This window comes from Danio rerio, chromosome 18 (assembly GCF_049306965.1).
Source record: "Danio rerio strain Tuebingen ecotype United States chromosome 18, GRCz12tu, whole genome shotgun sequence".
Classification (NCBI taxonomy): domain Eukaryota; kingdom Metazoa; phylum Chordata; class Actinopteri; order Cypriniformes; family Danionidae; genus Danio; species Danio rerio.
Window position 1 is genome coordinate 28,515,422 of NC_133193.1, and position 26,430 is coordinate 28,541,851.

General features: G+C 37.4%; 2 protein-coding genes across 20 annotated transcripts in view; both read left to right on the forward strand.

Moving 5' to 3' along the window:
* Nucleotides 1-1,552: 1,552 nt before the first annotated feature.
* Nucleotides 1,553-9,308, forward strand: LOC571470 (protein phosphatase 1, regulatory subunit 15B-like). Its single transcript, NM_001045219.2, is given in 3 exon segments — nucleotides 1,553-1,919; nucleotides 3,880-4,985; nucleotides 8,624-9,308. Coding segments are annotated over 3 exon segments (1,467 nt in total). The 5' UTR covers nucleotides 1,553-1,771; the 3' UTR covers nucleotides 8,837-9,308.
* Nucleotides 9,309-25,142: 15,834 nt separating this feature from the next.
* plekha7a (pleckstrin homology domain containing, family A member 7a) overlaps nucleotides 25,143-26,430 on the forward strand; it is a 205,598-nt gene continuing 204,310 nt past the window's right edge. For 16 of the 19 annotated variants that reach the window (XR_012393785.1, XM_068214833.2, XM_073929526.1 and 13 more), the window contains exons 1-3: nucleotides 25,143-25,311; nucleotides 25,420-25,496; nucleotides 25,625-25,682. Coding sequence is in view for 12 of the 19 variants with exons in the window: in XM_068214820.1 (XP_068070921.1) it covers nucleotides 25,229-25,311; nucleotides 25,420-25,496; nucleotides 25,625-25,682 (218 nt within the window). In the remaining 7 variants the exon portion in view is untranslated. The remainder of the gene's footprint in view (nucleotides 25,312-25,419; nucleotides 25,497-25,624; nucleotides 25,683-26,430) is intronic. The other 3 variants (XM_068214826.1, XM_073929503.1, NM_001136243.2) reach the window with 2 other exon arrangements.

Here is a 26,430-nt window from a genome sequence, read left to right on the forward strand (position 1 = left end):
AAAAGTGTATAAATCTGTCGTCAAACTAACCCATACGCCACCAGGAGGTTAAAGCATGCCTTATGAAGTGGACCTTTGTGTTTTCATTTAACAAATATTCATTAATTAATTTTCTTTTTAGCGTAGGCTCTTTATTAATTCAGGGTCGCCACAGCAGAATGAACTGCCAACTTATCCAGCACATGTTTTATGCAGCGGATGCCCTTCCAGCTGCAACCCATCATTGGGAAACATGCATACACACTCGTACACTACGGACAATTTAGCCTACCCAATTCACCTGTACCACATGTTTTTTGGACTGTGGGGGAAACCGGAGCAGCCAGAGGAAACTCACGTGAACACAGGGAGAACATGCAAACTACACACAGAAACGCCCAGCTGAGGCTTGAACCAGCGACCTTCTTGTTGTGAGGCCACAGCACTACCTACTGCGCCACCGCGTCCATTTAACAAATATATTTATCATTTTTCAGACAACTAATTGGTTATAGTTACTTTTTACAAACAGTAACTTATTTGTTAGTAACTGAATTACACATTATAAAAGCAACTACCAGGGAAGGTAACTTACTTTTTTAAAAACTTATCCACCAATATTAAATTTGTAAAATAAAATGAACTTCAACTAAGTAAATCTTTATTATAAAACATTGTACACTATTCTGTGCTATAATAATGTTGCTGTGCGACAATGTGAGAAATGCATATCACATCTAATATATTTTTGTAAATATTGTAATTAGTGGACCAATAAAATATTTAGACCTTTAATATTTATTGCACTTATATGGTATATTCATTAAAGTATTGTTTTTATATCCAAACTAAATGTGACTTAATCATTTTTTCACAATCCATTTTTGGGATTACTATGATAAATATACTATCAAAGTATTAGAGCACAAACTATAGTGTCTTTGAACCATGCTATAGTATAAGTGTATTATACTGTGTATAGTATTGACTACCTTTTGGTAACGAATGCATCAGCATACTGTAGTACTAACTATGGTGACCTGTTAAAATGTGTTTGTGTTGTATACTTTAGTTTTTACTATAGTAATCTGTGCTGCATTGTAGTGTAATATACCCTATAATTGTAAAAACAACAACAACAACAGTATTGTAGTAATATACTTATCCTAGGCTGTTTTAAGCTGGATTTTTTTTTTGGCAGGGATCAGTAAAAAAAAATCCATATGGGTCCACATGACGCTGACTGGAGTGCTTAAAACTGGAAACCACAAAAACTTCCCATTAATTCGAAAATGTATCATATAAAATGAGTAACAAAGCAAGTGTGTGCCTCAAGAAACGTGTATAGAGTAAGCCTGTAGTAGAATGATGTAAGAGGAGAAACATGTATACCTGTGGTTTCATGACTTGTCACATGGGACAACAAACCATGCGTCACTTGCCTACACGATCAAATGGGCGTGGTTTATTTTAAAACGGGGCGGTGTTAATGTGAGTGACACACAAGCCATCAAATCAGAATGTCGCCTGGTTGCTGGCTGGAGATATTTGTTTATGTTGCAGCGCTCTCATAAGTTTTAGCTGTTTGTCATCGACGCATGTTCGTTCGGAGCTGCTGTAAACCTGACTTGGCGATCATGAGGACCTCAGCAGCTTTCGCTCGGAGTTAACACTCACTTATCTGCGAAGATGTGTTTAGCGAACTTCAGAAATCAGCCGATACTTTACTACCGAGAGAACAAACTAAGGGACGAGTATCAGAATACGTGACAGGGTATTTCTTCGTTTGAGGATGGAGAGGAGCGCGTCGGAGCGAACCGCGCTGCGGCGGTTCGGGGACAGCGGGATGATGCTCCTGCCCTGGACCAAACAGATCCTGACGGTTGTGTGGGAGCACCTGCGACTGCTGGTTCAGGTCATCTGCTGCACACTCATGACGGGTATGCTTTCACGATCTATTTGTACGGTTTTACTTTATGAATGCACTGATGTTGTTATATTTAGATTAGTTTATAGCTGTGGGCTATTATTTCTAATGATATTTGCAAGCATGACGAGTAATTTATGCTTTCATAGCCTATTTGAAGGGTTTTAAATTATGAATGTTCCGATTTTCTAATATAGATCAGTCCATAGACGTAGGCTATTATTTTTCCGAATAATTTTTGAGAAATTGTTTAAGATTATGAAGTGATCTTATTAGATAAGTTCAAAGACGTACATGTAGGCTGCTAATCTTGTTGATATTTTCAAAATTGTTCCGATCTTTTACATTTCTATACAAGATGTCCTTAAGCCACTTGGCGAAAAGCAAATGGGGTCTTTTTGCTGGTTTTTTATATAAAGAAAAAACATTATAAGATATACAATAACGTTACATATTTTTTTTGTGAAACTGAATTAAATTCTTAGAGCAAAAATTAACCCGTCTATTCTTTTATTACTTAGCTTTTTTGTTTTTTTAATGATCTGTATAACGTCGCTTTTATCAGTAATTTTAATGGTATAATTTATAAAAATGTGATGTTTTATGCTGCACTGTTATGGTTATTAATATTCTGTCTGTGTATCTATCTATCTATCTATCTATCTATCTATCTATCTATCTATCTATCTATCTATCTATCTATCTCTCTCTCTCTCTCTTTCTCTCTCTCTCTCTCTCTCTCTCTCTATATATATATATATATATATATATATATATATATATAAATTCTTTTGACATTTATATATTTTATTAAAACAATCATACATTATAGTTTTAATACAGCCTATTATCGTCACATGTAATATTTTGTAAAGAGAATTACGTTCCATATATTTTTATTTTAAGTGTAAGAATGCTATCATTCATGTATATATTTTATCATAAAACACACACGCACACACACAAAACAGAAAATTGTTATTCTTTAAACTACTGATAACGTTTTTAATAAATATCAATTAAAAATGTTGACATTTATGTATTTGTTTGTGCATACAATAACATACAATAACGTGTGTACAGTTGAAATGAGAATTATTGAAACCCCCTTTTGATATTTTTTTTCTTTTTCAAATATTTCCCCAAATGATTTTTTACTAGAGCCAGGAATTTTTTTACACTAAGTCTGATAATATTTGAGAATATTGAGAAAGTCTTTTTTTTTTTTTTTTTTTTTTTCCGGCTAGAATAAAAGCAGTTTTTAATTTTTTTAAAAAACATTTTAAGGTCAAAATCATTAGCCCCTTTAAGCTAAATATTTTCTTGATAGTCTACAGAACAAATCATCATTATACAATGACTTGCCTAATTACCCTATCCTGCCTAGTTAACCTAATTAACCGAGTTAAGCCTTTAAATGTCACTTTGAGCTGTATAGAAGTGTCTTGAAAAATATCTAGTCAAAAATTATTTACTCTCATCATGGCAAAGATAAAATAAATAATTTAATAGAAATGAGTTATTAAAACTATTATGCTTAGAAATGTGTTAAACAAAATCTTATCCCTGTAAACAGAAATTGTGGGAAAAAATATAGAGGGGGGCTAATAATTAAGGTGGTTTAATAATTTTGACTTCAACTGTATATTCATTTTAGATGACACAATACCAATGGTTTTACTTCAGAAGTGTTAGGAAATCAATTTTTGATGAATTAATCCTGATTTTGTATAAAACATATTAATCTGACCAGTTGTCATTTTCTAAAGATTGAAAAAAAATAAACAAATAAAAGCTCTAAATGATCATATATATATATATATATATATATATATATATATATATATATATATATATATGAAATTTGGAAGAAATGTTACCAGACCTTTAGTCAGTGATAAAATACAACACAATATTTATTTATTTGTTTGTTTGAGTTTTATAAAAAACTTAATTCTCTGTTTGGTTATCAGTTTTCCAGATGTTCCGGTTTGAAGTTCATCTAAGAATTACAGACGAGACAGGGCAACACATTCAGCACATGACAAGTAGCACAGGAGACCCCTCTGACAGTTTCCTGCTCTCATCCCTGTTTGAAAACAACACAAACATTGTGGTGGGGGGTTCCAGTCCGCTTTCCAAATTCGGCAGAGACCCATTTGACGTGAGCTCCCACTCCAGAGCCGTCTTGTCCAGTCTAGTCAGTGATGAACTCTGTTGCTCTTTGGTGGACGACCTCGTGTCCCATGCGACCGAGTGTCTCAACGACACAGATGATCTCTACATTGGAGATCACTCTGTGTGGAAACATGGATATGACTGGACTGTATTAGGAGGTTCTGAGAGGAAGTGCGGTTCAGAAAGCACTTGTACGTTCAGCGCACACGTGGCAGGGTTTACGAAGGAGTTTGTAAAGCATCAGAAACCCATTAGCGATCCTGGTTCCTGTGCTTTATCAAAGGAGAATGTTCAGTCTTCACGTCAAGTACAGTCCATCAGTCATTTCTCAGACAGCGAGTTCAGCTGGGGCAGCACAGACAGCTCTTGTTTCGAAGGAGAACGTGAGGAAAGCGACAAACTCTGGGATCTTCTGACCAAGTCGACTGATCCATATCACCCGCTGCACTTCACAGCTTGCTTGTCCACTGTAGTTACTGAAAAACCCAAACCAGAGGTGGTTTCAAAAGCAGAAAGTCCCATTGCATCTCAGTCCACTGTGTCTACCAGCTCAGATTCTTCCAAACCAGGTTCTGAAGATGAAGAAGAAGAGGCCTTATGGAGATCCCTTTCCCAAAATGACGACCCGTACCACCCTTTGAATTTCAGAGCACCTCTTCAAAGCTCATCTGTGACTCCAGTACCTTCCAAACATGATTCACCCAGCAACAATATGCAAAATACACCAATCAGACCCCTTAAATCTTCAAGGCGCTCAAAGCCGGCTTTACTGCCAAACAAAGTGGCTCGCCATTGCTGCCGCAAATTATCAGTTGAGACATTATCAGTGGTGCCATGGAAAAGACATGTTGGTGTGACATCTGTTCAAGGCAACCAGAAGAGAAGTCCCAAATTAAAGAAGGTAATGATCAGTCACAAATAAACCAGTCGCCTAAAAATGAAAGTTTGCATTTGATAAACTCACCCTCATATCATCCAGGATGTAGATGATTTTGTTTCCATAAAACAGTAAAGAAGATTTCGGCTGAAACCGTGGTCCTTTTAAGGTTCAATTAAAGGGATCGTTCATAAAAAAAATGAAAATTCTAATTAATTGCTCACCCTAGGCGACACTGAGGAACAGTGGGTAGCACGAACACCTCACAGCAAGAAGGTCACTGGTTCGAGCCCCGGTTGGCATTTCTGTGTAGAGTTCATGTGCATGTTCTCCCCGTGTTCGTGTTGGTTTCCTCCGGGTGCTCCGGTTTCCCCCACAGTCCAAAGACATGCGCTATAGGTGAATTGAATAAACTAAATTGGCCATAGTGCATGTGTGTGTATGGATGTTTTCCAGTACTGGTTGCAGCTGGAAGGGCATCTGCTGCGTAAAACATATGCTGGATAAGTTGGTGATTCATTCCACTGTGGAGACCCCTGATGAACAATGGAACTAAGCCAAAGGAAAATGAATGATTGAATGAATAATTACTCACTCTCGTTTTGTTTCAACCCCTGAGACATTTGTTTATCTTCAGAACACAAATTAAGATATTTTAGATGAAAATTGAGAGCTCCCTTATCCTCTATAGACAGCAATGGTCCCAAGACGTCCACAAAATATTGTCAAAACTTTGATTGTGACTTCAGTGGTTCAAGTGTAATCATATGAAGCCAAAATAAATAAAAAAAATACTTTGTTCCCCTATTTCTAACACATCATGTTGTACTGTCCATATTACACACACATCCTGGAGACCTGATGCGGGAGACAATGTATAGTCAAGCAAAGGTTATTTGGTGCTTAAAAGAGGTCATGGAGCTCCTTGTGATTACAGTTGAAACACTGAAGCGCCATGTTTTAACTGTTTTGGTTCTAACTCTGGACTTTGAATGCTTCTGTCTGAAGTGTCTCAGGGGATTGGAACAACATAAGAGTGAATAATAATTAGCTGAATTTGTGTTCATTGGTCAACTTGGATCCTATATAAAAAGTTGTCAACAAATAGCATCAGCTCAAGTGTGGGCTTTGTTCTACACACCTTATTATGTGACAGAAAGCTTGTGCTATATTGTGAATGCACCCATGATCATTTGCTGAGCCTGCGGATTAATCATCTTGTTATGGATGTTCAGATTATTATTTTGCTTCATTAGACGTAATGATTTTTCAGGAGCTACAGGTATTATTTCAGTTTTGACTATACATGTTTTTTATGATTTTTAAAAGTGTTAGTAGATGCTGACTTGCACCACATAAATCACCAAGGACTACAGTTTCAGCTAGAGATCTTTAAAATTCTTTTAAAGAGAAAATGTCACCTACTAGGCCAACAAAACTAGGCCAATAGCTAGTCAAATCTAGCCCAGTCATTTCAAAACTTAAAATATGCCACTGCCTATTCAAGAGTTCACACTTAGCTGATGATTAATTATAAAAGCTTGTTTGGCATGCTGTCCCGGGAGAGAGTCCTGAGCTCATGAGATCCTCGAGCCCAGGGCTCCCTCCCGTTGCAAGGCGGGAGGGGAGTTTGAGCTCAGGTAGATCTCGAGAACTCCCCTGCTGTAGCAAGTGAATGCCCTTGAAATTAATTACTAACTAGAAGCGTGTCTATGTTGACAATTTGGATTGTTCAATTGACTTAATTGCATGTTTTTAGGCGGTGGGAGGAAACCGGGGAACCCGGGGGAAACCCACGTGAGCACGGGGAGAAGTGCAAACTCCACACAGAAATGTCTGCTAGTTTTGGTAAAGCCAGGAACCAGAGACGTTGTTGCTGTGAGGCGACAGTGCTACGCACTGGGCCACCGTGTCACCCGTCTAAGAAGGAGGAGTAGGGGAGGAAGGGGGGACTCTTCAAAACGAAGATAGCAATGGAATAAACCCCAGGGTATTTAAAGTAGTTTAGGAGTCATCTGATTGGATCGTAGTGAATTAGATATTGCGGGTCAGCTGCTAGCAATCATAAGCACGTTATCCTCTCGAAATTTGTTTATACATAAACTTCACTTAGTAAAACACTTAATATCGTGAATTTAATTTCACATTAAAGATATTTTAAAAATCTCAATAAGCTTCCATAAAATAATTGAATTGTAAATGGGCGGGTTTTCTTCAGTAGATTACATATTCCTTTGCAGTTGATAACCTGGAAAGTCCTGTTACCAAGGAAACGAAAACAGACACTCATACAGTCTCTCTTCTAGAGCTTCTGCACCTCACAAGATGTTTCATCATCCCACCACAGTTTTATCATGGGTAGAATGCAAATTTGGTAGAGTAATATAATTACAGCGCAAAAATGAAAACAATATTAATACAATATATCAAATTTTTAACCTGCGGAAAAAAAAAACATCCTGCTGAAAGTGGTTAAAAATAGCCAAATTTAGTGTGAAAACCACAGATTTGGCAACCCTTGGTCTGAGGGTGAGTCATAGATATAAACAATAGATATTGCAAACGGGCCCTGAGCATGCGTCAATAGCGCCGCCACATTTGTTCAGTGCTCCCAGGACAAATGCCATTCAACTGCACTAGACAAGACTAAAGGTAATGTGTAGATGCTGGAATTTAACACTGTGTACGGGTTTAGTAATGACCAAAAAAAAAAAAAAACATTCACAAAGGCAGAACATTTTATAGGTAAGAATTAGTTTTTTAAGGTTTTGTATGACACCATCAGTAGCACCAACTTGCAGTAAATACTAGGCTTATGCTAGTTTTGTCGAATAAAATAAGCAAGAAACTTGTGTTATTGTCGACTAAGTGAAGGAATTGTTTATAACGGGGATTTATTCACAAACAAATCGCTCCCTCTGCTAGAATGAGAAGTGAAAGGTGAGGGGATGTGTTTCAGGACATCGATAAGATCAAATTAAACAGTTGGGGAGGATAATACATTTCCGTGCACACAAACACACACTCATTGTCGGCAATGCTCGTGCGTTCACTTATTCATCGATTAAGAAAAGTGATGTAAAATTATAATTTTCATAATTAAAATATATATATATTTGCACACTGACCACGGGGAATACACCCGATTAGATATATGTATATGTGTATATATTTCTGACTCTGGATGGCCTGTCCTCGACTGCACCTTGGTCCTACATTTATTTCAACTGAACCCTACCCTGTACAAAAATGGCGGCTCTACATCTCTTTAGCTTCATTGTAATATATAAAGGACAAATCCTACACTTGATTTTCAAATCAGGTAGCTTTCTGTTGGTCAGTGTTGTGAATTTAGCACATTTACACAGCTGAAATCCTCATGATGCACCTTTTTTGGCCTGATGTGAAACTGCAGATTAAAGATTTCGCTTGCTAAATTTCACGGAGCAACTGTAAAACTTTTTGTAAACTACTAATGAAATACAAATGTCAGTAGTAATTTAAGTGACTGTGTTAGTATGTTATAGCTTTCACCTACAGACACTGCGTGAGGTTTACTTCATAACTGCGCTTCAGACTTTCAGCAGAAATGTGCTACTTTGACCAGAATTTTTCTTTTGCTTTAGGTAATAAGTAACGGCATATTATTGAATGTTTTCCAGGTGAAATTTTCTCCCGTCGTACAAGTTCACAAGATGCGAGCATGGTCCTTTGCTCTTCAAGCATCACGTAAGGGACCGTGGGAGGAGCTGGCGCGGGACAGAGACCGTTTCCGGAAGAGAATCGGTGACACTGAGAAGGCCATTGGGTACTGCTTTAGTTTGTCAAACAGGGAAAAGATGCGGGCCTATAGAGACACTGTACAGAAGAAATGACCAGCCTCTCAGTCATTTTCATGATTGTAACTATTGATCTTCAGTTCCCAGGCAGGACTCCAGACTCATGCATTGACTTAAATTGACAATCATACCTCACCGCTGTGTCCCAACACACTGTACTTTGACCGCCACTGAATGTTCATTTAGTTTGAATGCCTTACTGATGTTTTACTGTGACCAAGCACACATTTATTTTTAACACAACTTGTAGATATGTTGAAACAGTAGACTAGTGTTTTTTATTTTAAGAGTTAGTTCACCCAGAAATGAATATGCCGTCCTGATTTACTCATCTTTTTTGAAATGACACAAAAGAAGAAATGTTTTTTTTTTCTTTCATACAATGAAAGGTACTGGAACCTATCGTTGTTTTAGACTTTCATTGTAAAGGCAAAACAGCTAAACCGTTCTTCAAAAGATCTTCTCTTGTGTTTGACAAAAGACCTGGAATAAATTGAGGATGAGTAAACCATAACAGCATTTTTAGGTTGTTTATTCAAGTGGTTTAAAATGGCTTGAAATTAGACAACTGTTTGTCATTCACTATTGTTATTCAATTTTTTTGAAAAATGCAAAAAAGATAAACCGAGTTACAGTGCAACTAAATATTTACACACGCGTATACATTTGTTCAAACACACCTATATTCAAAAGGTCATCGAGAACTGCTTAACATAAAATATATATTTTTTTTACTACACTGTAAAACCCAACAGTCAACTTTATCAAATGAAATGAGTGAAGTTAACTTAAAATTGACTGAAAGTTAATTCTACTCATTTGAAAAGAGTTTTGAACTCTGTGTTAAAGGTAATGAGTTAATTAAATACCTCATTACTCCAACTTAAATGGAGTAAGTTCACAGTACTCATAAAGATTAGTTTTTATACTCAAATGGTTTGTTACTATCAGTGTCCTTAAACGGTTTGAGTTGCCTTAACTTATTGGGTTTTACAGTACTCAGTTAGCTTGAGTTCTCTTTATTAATTGGGTTTTACTGTGCTCAAATTGCTTCATTTACTCAAATGGATTAAGTTCATAGTACTCCTAAGGATTAGTTTTTGACTGTAAATGGTTTGTTGCAATCCGTTTCTTCAAACAGTTACCGTAAATTTTTGGGTTTTACGGTGTATATGTTTCTATTTAAAAAAAAAAACTCAGTGGTCGTTTATTTAAAATATTAAGCAGCCCATAATATATGACAATAATAAGAAATCATTCTAAAGCAAAAATCAACATTTTAAAATAACTTCTGAAGGATCGTGAAGCTTTTATAACACACTCAAAAGTATACTTTTTCTGTTTGTTCAAACTTATTTAAAATGAGCTGAGACAACACAAATCTTCAGATTTTCAGGGACAACTTAACAGTTTTATGTTCAATCTACTTTAATTTGAATGAATATTGTGTGCACTGGATCCACACAATTGATGTGTTGGGACTAAACAAAAGAATTAAGTTAACTGATTTTTACAAATTTAATTTGACTGAACATAAAACAATTTAGTTATCCCAACAACAACTGAGGAATTGTGTTGTTTCAGCTCATTTTAAATAAGTAATTTAAACAAACAGCTAACATAAATTGTTGAGCATATCATCTCTGTTTAATGCGATATCATCTCTGATGAGCAGGGCCAGACAGAATCTGCAGACATTTTTTGCTATTTCTGCAGAGTATTTGATAAAAAATCTGCGGATTTATGCAGAATGATTTTGGGAATATCATAACTAAAATGTTATATATCAAATCAACAAATAATACATTTATAACTTCTGTTTAGTGTTTACAATGCAAATTCAAATTGATCCACCTATTTGGTAAACAAAGCAAGTCTCTCATATAGTATCTCTAAAAGACAGAACATATTACTTTACAAACTGTATTGTAAATAAATCATAGAAACATTTTTATATTACTATTATTAGTATTATAACACAATAATATTAGTGAAATGAATTTTAAAATGGTATAACTATAAACTTACACACATTCACACAAGTAAATACATAGACTCAATGATGAGCTAAAAATCTGCAGAATTCTGTGGATTTCTGTGCACGCAGATTCTGTGTGGGTCTACTGATGACCAAAAAACTATATACACTACCAGTCAAAAGTTTGGGGTCAGTTTTTTTTATTTTTTATTTAAGAAAATTATTCTGTTCATCAAGGAGGCATTTATTAAATGTAAAAAAAAAAAAAGTAAATTGTTAAATAATTATTTATTAAGTATTTATTTATTACTTATTGTATGTTTATTCAAATTAAATGTTTACTCTAGTCATCATTGTTTTAATTACTATTACCATTAATAATAATAATAATAATAATAATAATAATAATAATAATAATAATTTAATATTAGAAGAATTTCTGAAGTATCATGTGACTCTTAAGACTGGAGTAATGAAGCTGAAAATTCATCTTTAAACTCACTTGAATAAATGATTGAATTATAAACTACTTTTGAACAGTTATTTTATAGTGCAAAAACATTTCACAATTTGTTCTATATTTTTAATTAAATCAATATGAGAATCGTTGGCCATATTGGAAATAGTTGTACCCTCTCTGGGTTTTTTTTTTTCTTCACTTTCGCCCATTGGTGAAGTTTTTTTCCTCGCCGTTGTCGCCACTGGATTGAATAGTTCACGACTTCTAGAGCTGCACATCGATGGATTACTCTTCAGTGTTTGGACTCTCAGCAGCGAATATTGAAACACACTGAACTAAACTAAACTGAACTGAACTTAAACTCTGAAAACTGAACTGACACTGTTTCAATTCACCATAATCTTTTATGTGAAGCTGCTTTGACCCAATCTACATTGTGAAAGTGCTTTAGAAATAAAGATGAATTGAATTGAGTTAAGTAATGCAGCCTTGGTGAGCAAGAGAAGCTTATTTTAAAACCTTTAAAAAACCCTACTGACCCCAAACTTTTGACCGGTAGTTTATACGTGTATTTATATTCTTACCAACCTCCAACTTTTGAGCAGCTTAAATTGTATTAAATAAAACATTTGCTAAATTTGATCAATCATTGCAGTTTGTACATTTAAAAAAATAAACAACAAGCGTCTTGGTTTTTAAAATCCTGTATTTTATTCATACACTACCCTTCTAAATCCTTAATAAACCTTCTAATCCTTAATAATCAGCATTAGCTGATTGTACAATAATTTCCTTGAACGCTGCGTCCTGGCCCATTTGTTTCACTTCAGTGTGTCTGAGACTCTGTAAAGCCGAAGAACTCCTGAGAGATCAGCGTGTGCCACCTTGTACGAGAGGGTTAAAAACAAAGCGTGATGAAACTCTCTCCCTTGAGAAGAAATCAATTAGCATCTCCCCTCGACAACACAAACTTGCATGGTGCAAAGACAAGCAATCGTTTACGCAATGTTACACGCTGTGACAACAGATTGCAGGCCTGCTTTAACGCCGCTTCTGTCCTTGAGTTAATTGCGCTGCATTTCAATCTCAATTATGGATGCTGTAAAGTTGCACAGAGGCAATTACGAAAGTGTTTAACACCACATTAGCTGTAAAATAAAGGCTCGCTGACTGAACGCTGCACTTATTTGAACGCTATTGGTTTAGAAAGATCTGTTTGTCAGTGTAGATGATGGTATGGTTGCATTTGGAGCTGCTATGATGTCTTCCTCTCCTCAGGTGCTTTCACCCAGGTGACCTTGGTCTCTAAGCAACCGGTATTTGGCAGTGAGAGGATTGCATGTGATTGCAGCAGTGGTTTGGTTGTGTTGTGGGAGGGTGGCCAACATGGCCCCAGTCTCTATTACTCATCCTGGAGAGTCCAACGCTTGAGAAGGGGGATCTCTGGAGTCACAATTACAAAGCACCGACTGCCTGATGCAATAGAGGAGTCAGCAGCCACAATGTGTGAGATGATGAAAAAAAAAACAACAGCAGCAGCAGCACAGGTGGTCGGACACCTTCTAATGTTACAGAAAGAAATTCGAGCTGGGTTGCTTGTGAAATAGTCATGTTTAGGCAGGATTAAATGGCAGAAAATATGCATGGTCACAACGCAGTTGCAAAAACGATTCTTCACAAATGAGGACACTTCCCTGTCTTATATGTAAAACTAAAATAAAAGTTTGAATATTCAAATTAGGAACAGTAGTTCACAGTGTTATTTTGTATTAAACAGGTCTACACTTACAAAAAAAAGGATTTAAAGATGATTCCTTGGCTTTAATAAATTACCAAATTAGTAAAATTAGTTAAAATAAGAAAAAATTGCTAAGTGTTTGTAAACAAATTATTTATTCTGAATTTAAACAAACAAATTTAGTTGAACATTTCTCAATTTGTTTGTTTAAATTCAACATTTCTAAATTGTTTGCAACAATTTTGCAGAAGCCATTATTTCAGTGTACACTTTAAAAAGAAATGGCTGTGATTTCAACTGTAAAAATGCTACAGTCACGTTCGCCTCACAGCAAGAAGGTTGCCGGTTAGAGCCTTGGCTGGGTCAGTTTTCATTTCTGTGTGGAGTTTGTATGTTCTCCCCGTGTTCGCGTGGGTTTTCTCCGGTGCTCCAGTTTCCCCCACAAGTCCAAAGACATGTGGTACAGGTGAATTGGGTATGCTAAAATTGACCATAGTGTATGGGTGTGTATGGATGTTTCCCAGTGATGGGTTGCAGATGGAAGGGCATCCGCTGTGTGAAGCAAATGTTGGATAAGTAGGCGGTTCATTCCGCTGTGGCGACCCCAGATTAATAAAGGGGCTAAGCCTAAAAGAGAATAAATGAATGAAAATGCTACAGTAAAAATCTGTAACCTGATTAAAAGTTTTCTATATACAGTTGAAGTTTAAATGATTAGCCCTCCTGTGAATTTTTTCTTTTTCAAATATTTCCCAAATGATGTTTAACAGAGCAAGGACATTTTCACAGTATTTTCTATAATATTTTACCTTTTGAAGAAAGTCTTATTTGCTTTATTTTGACTAGAATAAAATCAGTTTTTCATTTTTTTTTAAACAAATTAAATTTTATTAGCTCCCTTTTGCAATGTTTTTTACTGATTATCTCAGAAACAAACCATCGTTACTACCTAATTACCCTAACTTGCCTCATTAACCTAATTAATCTTGTTAAGCATTTAAATCGCACTTTAAAAGCCACCGATGATGAAAAACAAGTTTTGGAAGCTGTTTGGATAGAACTGTGTGTACAGTAGGTATAGTGTGTCTACAATCATATTGGAGTGATATACACTCACGGGCCACTTTATTAAGTACACCTTACTAGTACCAGGTTGGACCATCTTTTGCCTTCAGAACTGCCTTATTTTTTCGTGGCATAGATTCAACAACGTACTGGAAATACTCAGAGATTTCCATATTGACATGGAAGCATAATGCAGTTTCTGCAGATTTGTCAGCTGCACATCCATGAAGTGAAACGGGGTTCCACCACATCCCAAGGGGTGCTCTATTGGATTGAGAACTGGTGACTGTGGAGGCCATTTAAGTAATGTGAGCTCATTGACATGTTCAAGAAACCAGTCTGATTAACGCTAAAGCTGCGGTCACACTAGAGTTTGATAATGCAAAATTCTGTCGTGCGGCGCTGCGAAAAGGGGCATAAATAAACAAGATTATTAGGCATTAAAAAAGTGAGCGATTGCTCCATGTTTTAAATTTCTGTCCAGAGAGGTCATGTTTTGAGTCAGTCAAGTGATGCGATTTCACAGGTCAGAGTTCACCAAGCTTGAACTTTGCACAGCAGCAACCTGCGAAACTTAACGCATGATACTGCGTTTCCGATCTGACGCGTTCGTGTGCGTATGAATGGAAGTCTATGGGAGGAAAAGCCCAGAGTGACCGCAGCTTAAGTCTGAGACGATATGTACACTGTGGTCATAAATGGATGGACACGGTCAGCAACAATAGGCTGTGGCATTGACTTGATGCTCAATTGGTACTAATGGGCCCAAAGTGTGCCAAGAAAATATCCCCCACACCATCACACCTCCACCACTAGCTTGAACCCTTGATACAAGGCAGGATGAATCCATGCATTGTTGAGACCAAAGTTTGACCCTACCATTCAAATGTTACAGCAGAAATCGAGAATCATCAGACCAGGTAACGTTTTTCCAGTCTTCTAATGTCCAATTTTGGTGAGTCTGTGCCAATTGTAGCCTCAGTTTTCTGTTCTTAGCTGATAGGAGTGGCATTCCGTGTGGTCTTCTGCTGCTGTAGCCCATCTGGCTCTAGGTTGGGACGTGTTGTACATTCAGAGATGCTCTTCTGCATACCTCGGTTGTAGAAAGTGGTTATTTGAGTTACTGTTGACTTTCTATCAGCTGGAACCAGTCTGGCCATTCTCCTCTTACCTCAACAAGGCATCTGTGCCCACAGAACTGGCGCTCACTGGATATTTTCTCTTTTTCTGACCATTCTCAGGGTGCTTTCACACCTGCACTTTTGTTTCGGAACGTATCTCGTTTGCCCAGTTAGCGCGGTTCGATTGGCATATGTGAACAGGGCAATCGCGCTCTGTTCCGCGCCAAAGTAATCGCTCCGAGATCGCTTGAATGAGGTGGTCTCGGCTCGATTGAAACGAACCCTGGAGCGGTTCAATTGCAGTGAGAAAGCGATCCGATCCGAGCGCGGTTATATCACAGTGTTTTATGGATATGTAATAGGCATACGGCTATATGAAGAGAGAATTATGAGTAGGGCGGGAAGTTTCGCGAGTCTCCGGATGCCCGCAAACGAGTGATGATCTCCCGGTAATCTCGCGTCTCTCTCCCAGTCCTCAAATAGGCATCGTCGCGCACCCTTCTCACCCTTCCCCACCGCATCTCTCCTCAGACACGTCACGCGCGCGCACCCTGTCAATCACCACCAAACCAACACCTCTCCTGACAGCTGAGCGGGACGCTGCAAAACAAACCCCCAAAACCCTGACACTCTGACCAATGTAAGGAGAGTTTACTTGCACGTGACTTGTTTTAGCTCTTTTGGTCCGATTAGAAACTTTGCAGTGTGAAAGCGAACCGCTCCAAGAGCAAAGAGCAACAATGTAACAATTTTAATCTCTGTTTCGGAACAACTGAATCGATTCACAGGTGTGAAAGCACCCTCAGTAAACAATAGACACAGTTGTGCGTGAAAATCCCAGTAGATCAGCAGTTTCTGAAAATACTCAGACCAGCCTATCTGCCACCAACAACCATCCAATGTTCAAAGTAACTTAAATCATCTTTCTTCCCCATTCTGATGCTCTTGAACTGCAGCAGATGGTTTTGACCATGTCTACATGCCTAAAAGCATTGCGTTGCTGCCATGTGATTGGCTAATTAGAAATTTGCATTAACGAGCAGTTGGACAGGTGTACCTAATAAAGTGTCTGGTGAGTGTGTAAGTATAAACTGTGAATAACCATAAACTGACTTTCTCAGAATACCCTGCATGCTGGTAGTTTTTTCATGCAGATGTCACGCCTGTCAGCTGAGAACAGGAAACTGAGGCCTAAATTCACACAGACTCATCAAAATTAGACGACAAGAAAACTGGAAAAAGGAATGTCTGATGTGAAGATTCTTGATTACTGCTGCGACATTCAGATGGTAGAGTATAATTTGGTGTAAACAACAGATAGTGTGAATTTACCTGGAAATGATGTGTGGTGTATATTTGTTTTCTTTTTCAGCCCCCTTGAGCAACATAGTTTACCAAAAACATGACAGTTTCCTCAACATTACTCACACTTTCCTCACCTTTCTTCTGTTCAATGCACACACAAATCAGCGGGCACCATGATCGATATGATGTCATTTGACTACTTTGATGTCAACATGACATTAAATTGTCATCTAACATTGGCGCCAAAAAACCGTCAATTTAATGTTTTGACAGTCAACAGACGTCATATCGATTTTCTTATGTTAGGCTACAGTATATAATAGTTATTTTGGCGGTAAAAAGAGCATTAGTGTCTGGGTGTCAACTGCAGATCAAGGTTTTAACATCAAAATAGATTTTGACATGTTTTTGATGTCGATTAGCTGTTTTTCCCCAACATTCTTCAGTATATCCTTCTTTGGCCAGAGTTTCAAGAGTTCCCACTTATATATGCTTAGCGTTTATAGCAGGTTTGGCATGCTGTCCCTGGAGAGAACCCTGAGCTCGGAGATACTTGAGCCTAAGGTCAAGATCAGATAGGTCTCGAGAGCTCCTCCATTAGAAAAGGGAGAAAAAAGGAGGAGATGGGGTGGAAGGGGGGATACTTCCAAAATGAAGATAGAGCAGTAGGGAGAAAACTATCCATTTATTGCAAACTAGGATCACTTTGAGCTCAATCATGCTCATTATTTTGACATCCAATAAGACAGTGCTATTTGGTTGATTTTAGGTTGTCGGAAAGCATGGATGGACTGGGACAAAAATTCAGCCCTGGCACTATAGCCACACCAGCCCACATTACCATATGTAGGCTACTGTTTGTTTGACATTCTTGCCAGATTTTGATTATGTCCGCGTAACCTTTGATTGAGTCGGCCCCTCTCGAAACCAACACCGATTGGGCCAAATGCTTAACATTTTCTATTATTATTATTACTATTATTACCATCATCAACGTCATCATAATATTCACATGTTGCACGAGATAAAAGCTGCCTGCATGTAAAAACGATACATATAAAAATAATATTAAAATAAAAATAAAAAATTGACTGGCCAACATTTAAAAAAATGGTCCGGCCCTTCTGGCATTTGCCAGAATTGCCAGATGGCCACTCCGCCCCTGTCGGAAAGTGACCAAAATCCATATTTGAGCCAACATCTTAAACCAATGTCATATTGATGTCAAATACTGACATTTATTCGTCAGGTATAGCAACCAAAATCCAACATTTAATAGTGGTAACATCCACATAACGTCAAGCTGTAACATCATTAGATGTTGATACTTGGTTGATTCTAGGTTAGATGTTGGACACTGATGTCCGCTTGATGTTGGGTTCTGACATGAATGAGATTTTCATTTCCAAACAAAATGCACCATCCCTGCACAGTCGTAGAGTACAACGTCAATCTGACATCATAGTGACGTCTTGTGCCTGCTGGGAAAAATTTCTCTGGGAGCTTTCACACCTACACTTTTGTTTCGGAACGTATCCCAGTTAGCGCGGTTAGTTTGGCATATGTGAACAGGGCAATCGCGTTCTGTTCCGCGCCAAAGTAATCGCTCCGAGATTGCTTGAATGAGGTGGTCTCGGCTCGATTGAAACGAACCCTGGAGTGGTTCGATTGCAGTGAGAAAGCGATCCGATCTGAGCGCTGTTATATCACAGTGTTTTATGGATATTTAATAGGCTTACGGCTATATAAAGAGAGAAATATGAGTATGGCGGGAAGTTTCGCGAGACTTTGGATGCCCGCAAACGAGTGATGATCTCCCGGTAATCTCACGTCTCCCTCCCGGTCCTCAAATAGGCATCTCGCGCACCCTTCTCACCCCTCCCCACCGCATCTCTCCTCAGACACGTCCCTTGCGCGCACCCTGTCAATCACCACCAAACCACCACCTCTCCTGACAGCTTAGCGGGACGCTGCAAAATAAACCCTGACACTCTGACCAATGTAAGGAGAGTTTACTCGCACGTGACTTGTTTCAGCTCTTTTGGTCCGATTAGAAACTTTGCAGTGTGAAAGCGAACCGCTCCAAGAGCAAAGAGCAACAATGTAACAATTGTAATCTCTGTTTCGAAACAACTGAATCAATTCACAGGTGTGAAAGCACCCTGAATCCCTTAAAATCCCACAATTATTTAAAGTGTAGTTGCTGTCCATGTTCTTCCCTTTATGAGCACTTTAGGCCTTTCTTTTGTTATTAGCTGGAGACCACACCAAATGACACAAATTTACAATCATATCAAACTGGTTTTCTTGAACATGACAGTTCACTAAAACCACTTGTCCTCCAAAGTAAAGTCTTGAGTCAATAGAATGGTCAATAGTCAAAAGTCAATAGAGCACATTTAAGAAGTGATGAAACCTCACTATTTACTCACTTTTAAATGGTTCCAAACCTCAATTAGTTTCTTTATTGTGTTTAACACAAAAATATATTTTGAAGAAAGATGAAAACCTGTAACCAGTGGCATCCATATTAGGAAAAACAAATAAGACAGATATCAATGACGATCGGTTATGTGCTTTCTTCAAAAAATCTTCTTTTGTGTTGAAGTAAATAATTTTTTTGTTTTGTTTTGGGTGAACATTGCTTTTAAGCAGACAAGAGTAACCATGTAATGTCAATATGTCAATCTAGACCAAAAAATGTCATTCGGTTATTATATATTAAAATTATATATGTATATATAAGTAAAAAAAACACTTTATCTAATTCATTATGCTTGTAATAGCTAAAACACATTGTTCATTATTGCATGTATTTTTTCAGAAGTTAATTTTAGCAGATGAACCTCTCTGTGTTTTCATGTTACATAAACCAGTGCAGCACACAAGTACTAATAACAGCATAAATCCTCGAGAATGACCATTTAATCTTTACGACCTTTGGCTGATTGCATGTTCCGCATAACATTCACCACAAGGGAGCGCCATTGATAATGGGTTTGGTAGTATGGGTACTTGGGTAGTATAAAGATGGTGGCAGGGTAGGGTTAATAGGGTAATTAAATGGTTTAAAGATGTATTTACATGCACATGTATATTTTTTAAATATAAGTGCAATGTAAAAAACGTGTATTACATAATAAGTGCATTTAAATGTATAGTGCTCAACAAATCTCTCATTCAAATGAATATTTTCTATAAACTTTACAATGTTATGTTTGTGCATATACATTATTAGACAGCAAGCTGAAATAGAGCTTATCTAATAAAATAACTGGTCCAAAAACTAGTACAATCAAATGTATATATAATGGGAAAATATTAAATACAAAAATTTAAAGAGAGCAAAATTCAAGAGAAACAAAAAAATATTAAAATTTGTTGAAATTTTGTAGTTTGTATTTTTCCCCAATATTTTGCATGCATTCAATTGTATTATCTTTCTATTTCTAAATATGTTTGGTGACTAAAATATTATTTTAATAAATATATCTGTTTAATAAATCTTGTTTAAACGCACCCAAATACATTGCATATTCACTGAGAAATGGAGAAAAATATTCATTTTCAAAATGGAGAGTACTCAATTATGCTAAGCACTGTATATTGTAGACACTTAAAGCCATTTTAATATAAAACAGAACCAAAAATTCAAACAAGTTTGGAACAAGTGAAGGGTGAGGAAATGAAAACAGATTTTTTAGTTTTGGACATCATTTAATACAAACTGATCAAACACACGGGGTGCACTTATTATTGTCAAGAAACTAGCTTACGGTGATTTCAATTTTGTGACAGCCTACAATTTTAGCTAGCAGACGACAGTCAACAAAAGATGGATGCTGTGGTAAAAACATAAACATACTGTAGGCTGAGGAAATGGACAAAATGATCAAATCCCAAAACTTCATGCATGGTCTTTAGAATTTCTACTATTTGTCAAAACAACAGGATAAGACACAAACATCAGCAAAGATGCGTCTAGTTTTCACCTCAATAATTTAATCATGCGTATTCATGAGCACATTTATGATAGTGTGAAACCGTTGCATTACACTGCCATGCCTCTAGATGTCACAATACAACCATATGAAAAAGTGGGTGAACCTTTTAGGTTGAACTCTTCTAGGACACATTCAGCAGTCCTCAAAAAATAGGACTGCTGTACAAGTAAAAACCTAACAGATCTTAGCAACTTGTTAGTTAGAATGAGTCACTCAGCCAAGCATTTAATTTTTGCAGTTGGTAAGTGAAAATACGTAAACTGGTTAATAGTTCACCCAAAAATGAACATTTCCTCATTGTTTACTCACACTTAATGGGTTGTAAACATTTATGAATTTCTTTCTACTGCTGAACCCAAATCAAGGTCTTATGAAGAATACTGATAAAAATGCAGCTATAGAACATTAATACAAAATACCATGTAAGAATCCCAATTCTCAGCTGGAGTGCCTAGACCCACTATGGCACTTCGACTATCTCATCTCAACTACCACCTGGACTACACCTCCCACACTACTTTGTTCTCATTACATGCACACTATACTCATAATCTGGACATAATCTAATCATTATACTGACACCTGCTGATTACTGACTAAAATGGCCCGTAATTTACTCTCTCATTGTGGCTGCTCCAGGATTCAGGCCCACTGCGGCTTCAGTGCATCCAGGTCAGCATGCCTAGACGCACTGCCAGTTAGTGGTGGGCAGAGCGAGGATTCGTGAAACACTCAAATACTCTAATGCTGCGTTCACACCAGACACATATAAAGCATCAAGCGTGAGTGATCTACATGTTAAGCTAATGCAAAGACATGAATAGACATCCTGCAACGCAATACGCACGAATGAGGAGGAGCAAATTGAGCAAGTTGAGCGCTTCAATCATCCAGGTATAGTTTCTGGAGGAGTTTATGAACTCACAGAGCTGGGTGCACCTCTGAATGAATCTAGTGGATTCAGGCACGGCTCCAAACGAATCTACGCTGTTTATCAGCCTTCCTAAAGCACATAAACAGCTATTCTCTCAATTAAATCCATGTTAGTCATTTAGCAACGAAGCTAGAATCACCGGGCAGACAGAAGCCCCACCTATGACGCAAATCCACGTCTGTTGTGAAATGAATTTGACACGCTAATGAAGCCGATTTGATGTGTGAATGAAGTGAGTAAACTCAAAATGGTCACGCGTCTATTTACGCGTGAATAGTGCAATTTATTTGCGCGTTTCGGATCTGGTGTGAATAAAGCATAAGGATATGTGTCGAAGCTTCGAAATGCTTTGAAACCCAACTCTACAATGACACCAAGTGGTCATTTTCTAAGTATTGCTCTGAAACAAATTTAACAAAGTAACAGTTACGCGAATTGAGCACTTATACTCTACAGTGCATAGTTGAGATATCAAATGATTTAGTGGAGTGGTTAGTGTTCCTGACTGGCATGCAGACAAATAGTGTTTCAATCCAGGAAGCAATTACAGTCATTTAAAATTATTTTATATTACTCTGTTCTTGTAATGTGTTTTGTTTTCGACCCTGTCAATTAAATGCAGATTCGCCAGGGCTTGGAATGCTTGTTAAATGACCAATCCATTGATTTGCTTTAGTCACGTGACCTGGGTGTTTTAAATTGTTTCAGAGCAGTGTTCAAACATCTGCGGTTCGGGATCTTGACATTGTGTCGAAACACCTGTTTTACCTCAGCACATCCCTAGTGCCAGCCTGCAGCTCCAATGCATCCTGGTATTCGACAGTTCTAGTGCCTACTAGTCTGGCACCTCCGAAAATACCAGCTGCCAGTCCACCGTCAGATCACAAGATGGCTACCTGTCCTGAGTCTTTACCTGTCATAGTTTCTATTCGAAGAGTATCAAGAATTGCCATTGCCTGAGCTATAAGAATTGGTGCCCCTGTCAGAGCTTTTCCTGCAGGACCAAAGCTGCCAGAGCCACTGATGCCACTGCCCCCAAGAATGCCAATCTTTGCCAGAGCTGTCATAGTCATTGCAGCCTAAACTCCAAAAATGGCCACTGCCAGAGCTTCCAGATTCTCCAAAACCTTCTGATCCAGAGACTCCTGATCCACCAGTGACTCCAGATTCAACAGAGCCTCCTGACCCAGATCTGACTTTCCCAAATCTGCCTTAGCTTCAAGCTTCAGGGCCTCAGACTTGCAAGCTTCAGACTTGCCTCTTGTCCTCGACCCGGATCTGCTGGTGCCTCATGGACCTGCCTCACCTTCCTCTCGCTGTTCTGCCTCCACTAGCAATACAAGTAATTTAATAATTAATATGAATAATTCTTTTCTAGCAACAAGCGATCACGCATGTGCATCCACTACATATTGGACCTGATCCAGTATGTCATCATGCTACAGGCTGCAGTGAGGACACACTCTAGAGGGGGGCTATGCCAGTATTATCAGCTGGAGTGCAACAGAAGAAAGAAACTCAAACAGGTTTGGAACAAGTGGAGTAAATGATGACAAAATCTTTATTTTAGGGCAAACTATCCATTTAATAAAATAAAAATAAAATAAAATAATAATAAGACCTTGACATTAACACCCACCAAATGCGGGTAGATTTCATCTGCGGCGGTTTAGACAGACACCCTACTAGCCACTTTGGCTGGCTGAAAATAGTTTTTAATTTGTCATTGCTGCATTGACACTAAAGATTAGAATGTTTATGACCCTTTGTCAGTATATGTGCAAATGTGTTCTTAGATTTGAGAAGCAGATAGATTGATGACTGTTTAGGCGAACAAAAGAAAGCAGGTGAATACCAAATGAGGATGATCAGGCGCACGGTGAGACGCAGGCAAATAGGCGATCCTCGCTCACTGATGTAGTAAGCGAGGAACAGCTGATGTGATGTGCGGAAGTGCTTAAAAGCTCTTGTTTCCTTGCGCAAAACAATTGTGCCTGGAAACGCAACTGGTGCGATTGTTTCTCTTTGAAATAGATTGGAAAAAATGGTGCACCCACAGTCCTGCTGCTTTTAAGACATCTCCATATTTTTTGTACTGTATGCAGCAGCTGTTGCCGCTTTCGCTTTTACCATTCTTTGAACAGATTATCAATGGGCCTAACATTAATGTGTGCACGTGATCATCCTTTCATTATCACACACAGAATGTTTTTCACCTGCTTTCTTTTGCTTACAGTTATTTTTGTTACTATGGTTTAATTATCATCCTTTGCAATAACATTACTTTAATAGAAGATAACTCTCCATTTATCTATATGACCTGATGATCTGGGACCTGAACAAACTACTGTGTGTAGTTTTAGATAAATGATAATAATTTTTTTAAATGTCAATTGTTTTTTAAGAAAATTTTGTTAAATAAAAAGTGTATGTACTGTATACAGCTAAATTTAGCTTGTTTTGGCACATTTTTTTGTTATTTGTGGCAAGGAAATAATTTGATTGGTCTGATCAGAGAAGAAAAATGGTTAATCCTTAGTGTTGAGCTCTAAAAAGTCATGTAAAAAAATGTTAAGGAGGCATGTGGACATAACACAATTTAAATCAAGTAATTTCAGCATGCCAAAGTCAAATTTATGCATATCAAATATATATTTCCCAACAACAAAATTGTTCCAAGTGAAAATAATGAATGCCTAGTAATGTTGGAAAACTCAGCCACAGTGGCTGGTGATGAAAAAAAATGTATGTCAAGCCCTGAAAAAAATAAAATAAAATAAAATAATAATAATAATAATACAGAAAATAATAAAACATGAATCAAAACATCTCCAAATTAAAATATAGGCATCATAGTTAAACCCAACCACAATAACTAAGTAACTAACTATAACTATAAAGCAGCAAAGTTTGAAGTGCAATTCGATAATAATATATGTATAATTACTTATTATTAAAATATTAACAGAATTGATCATAAATATTTAATGTAATTTAATGAGTCAAGCCATTTTATGCCTCTTTAATGATTTAAAAACATACCAAATAATAATAATAATAATAATAATTAAATGCCACAACTTGAATCATCTTTAACAAATCTCCATCTGTGTAAATATAGGAGGAATATTCAGCTAAAAATGAAAATTCTGGCATCGTTTTTTCACCCTCCACATTTTAAAACGTATTTGAGTTTCTTTCTTATGTCTACCACAAAAACATATATATATATTTTTTTTTTAATTTTGGAGTATAATCATTGACTTCAGTACTATTTGTTTTTCCTACTATGAATGTTGATGGTAACAGGTTTCCAACATTCTTGAAAATATCTCATTATTTTGTGTAAAAAAAAAGTATTTTTTTTTATTAAAAAAATCAAAGCATTTGAACCATCTGCATGATGCATGAGTAAATAGCAAGTACATTTTTATTTTCAGGTGAACTCCTTTAACTTGTGTAACAATAGTTGCACTGTATGCATTCATAAAGCACCTAGCAACAGAACAGGCTGTTCTTCAACAGAATCAAACACATAAACAAATTCATTTCAATGCATCATCAATCACTAAAACGAAAACATGCACACAAACACGTCATATAAAAATACAAACGAGTGGGCAACGACTAGCCTATCTCGATCTGTGTTTTATAGCATACTGTAAGGAATTAATATTTTTCCGTCGGCTAATAATCTCGCTCACTGAACGCCAAGTGCAAAGTCAGCCCTCCCCTTTAATCGCCTTTTGCCCGAGCGCTGATCGCTGCACAGGGAGGACAGTGAGGAGGGAATATGAGGTAGACAGGACTTTACACGGGAATAATGGCGGCGCCGCTCCGGCGGGACACCTTACCTGACAACGGCTCTTATGGAGTGTGCAGAGACGGCAGGGTCTTTTTCATTGAGTGAGGATATATTTATTTACTCTTGCCTAAGAAAGCATTCCTTTCTCATAGCGTTCGAGTGTTTTCCAGCCAATTGCATCGCTAACAGGTGGTTTGTTTTCCTGGCAGCGATGAAGCGCGCGCCACTACTTGGCTTCATCCCCGCACTGGTCAACCTGTCAATTCTGGACACATGATCCGATCCGGTTAGTGCGTTAATGCGTGCGTTTAACCATTTAGATTTAAACATTTATCTGCTTTTTTCGCGTTGCCTGTGCATAGATAAAACGAAAGGCTAAAAGTTTGGCAAATGTGTTCTTTTCTTGCCTCCTAGATCTGCCCCCAGGTTGGGAGGAAGGTTTTACGAAAGAAGGAGCGAGTTTTTTTATTGAGTAAGTGGATGTGTTTATTGTAATTATACCTTATGCGATCCTGTAGTGCTGCAGGTGAATTACAGGTCACAAGCGGGTTAAATATTGTTGTGAGCACACTTGAGCCGCAGAGAATGAATATTAGGAATTGTGCACGAAGGGGGTATCAAAGGTAAGCTGCAGTCATTGTGTTTGAAGACAGGTATTCAAGTACAAAGTCTACAGGTGTAAATGTCTCTTTGGGTTTATGGTGGATGTCGGATGTTGGCTGTGAACGCTGCAATTTCTCTGAATGCTGTCTAGATACAGCTTTGGTGTTTTTAAAGGGATAGTTCACACAAAAATGAAAATGATCTTTTCATTTAGTTAGCCTGAGGGCATCCAAGATGTGGAGACTTTTTCATTTTCATCAGGAAATTAAAGTAGATAGTATGCTGAAAAACTTTATGGTGATTCATAAAGTGGGAGTTAGTGGATATAGAAAACTAAATAATCACTTGTGGGTTCTGATGGTACATTGAGGTCCTATGAAGCAAAACATTCAGATTGTACAAGAAACCGAAACTTTTGTTGCTTTATTTTATTACCTTTAGGCATGGGACGATAACCGTTTTCAAGGTAGGCCTATCGTGGTTTGGAAAAGGCAAGGTTTTAAAACTGCCAAAAGTTTCTGTTATACTGTTCCTAGGATATTTATTTGTACGATTTTTTTTTACGTTTTTTAAAACTGTTTTTAGGGCAACAGTATTTTAAGCAGAAAAGCTATTTA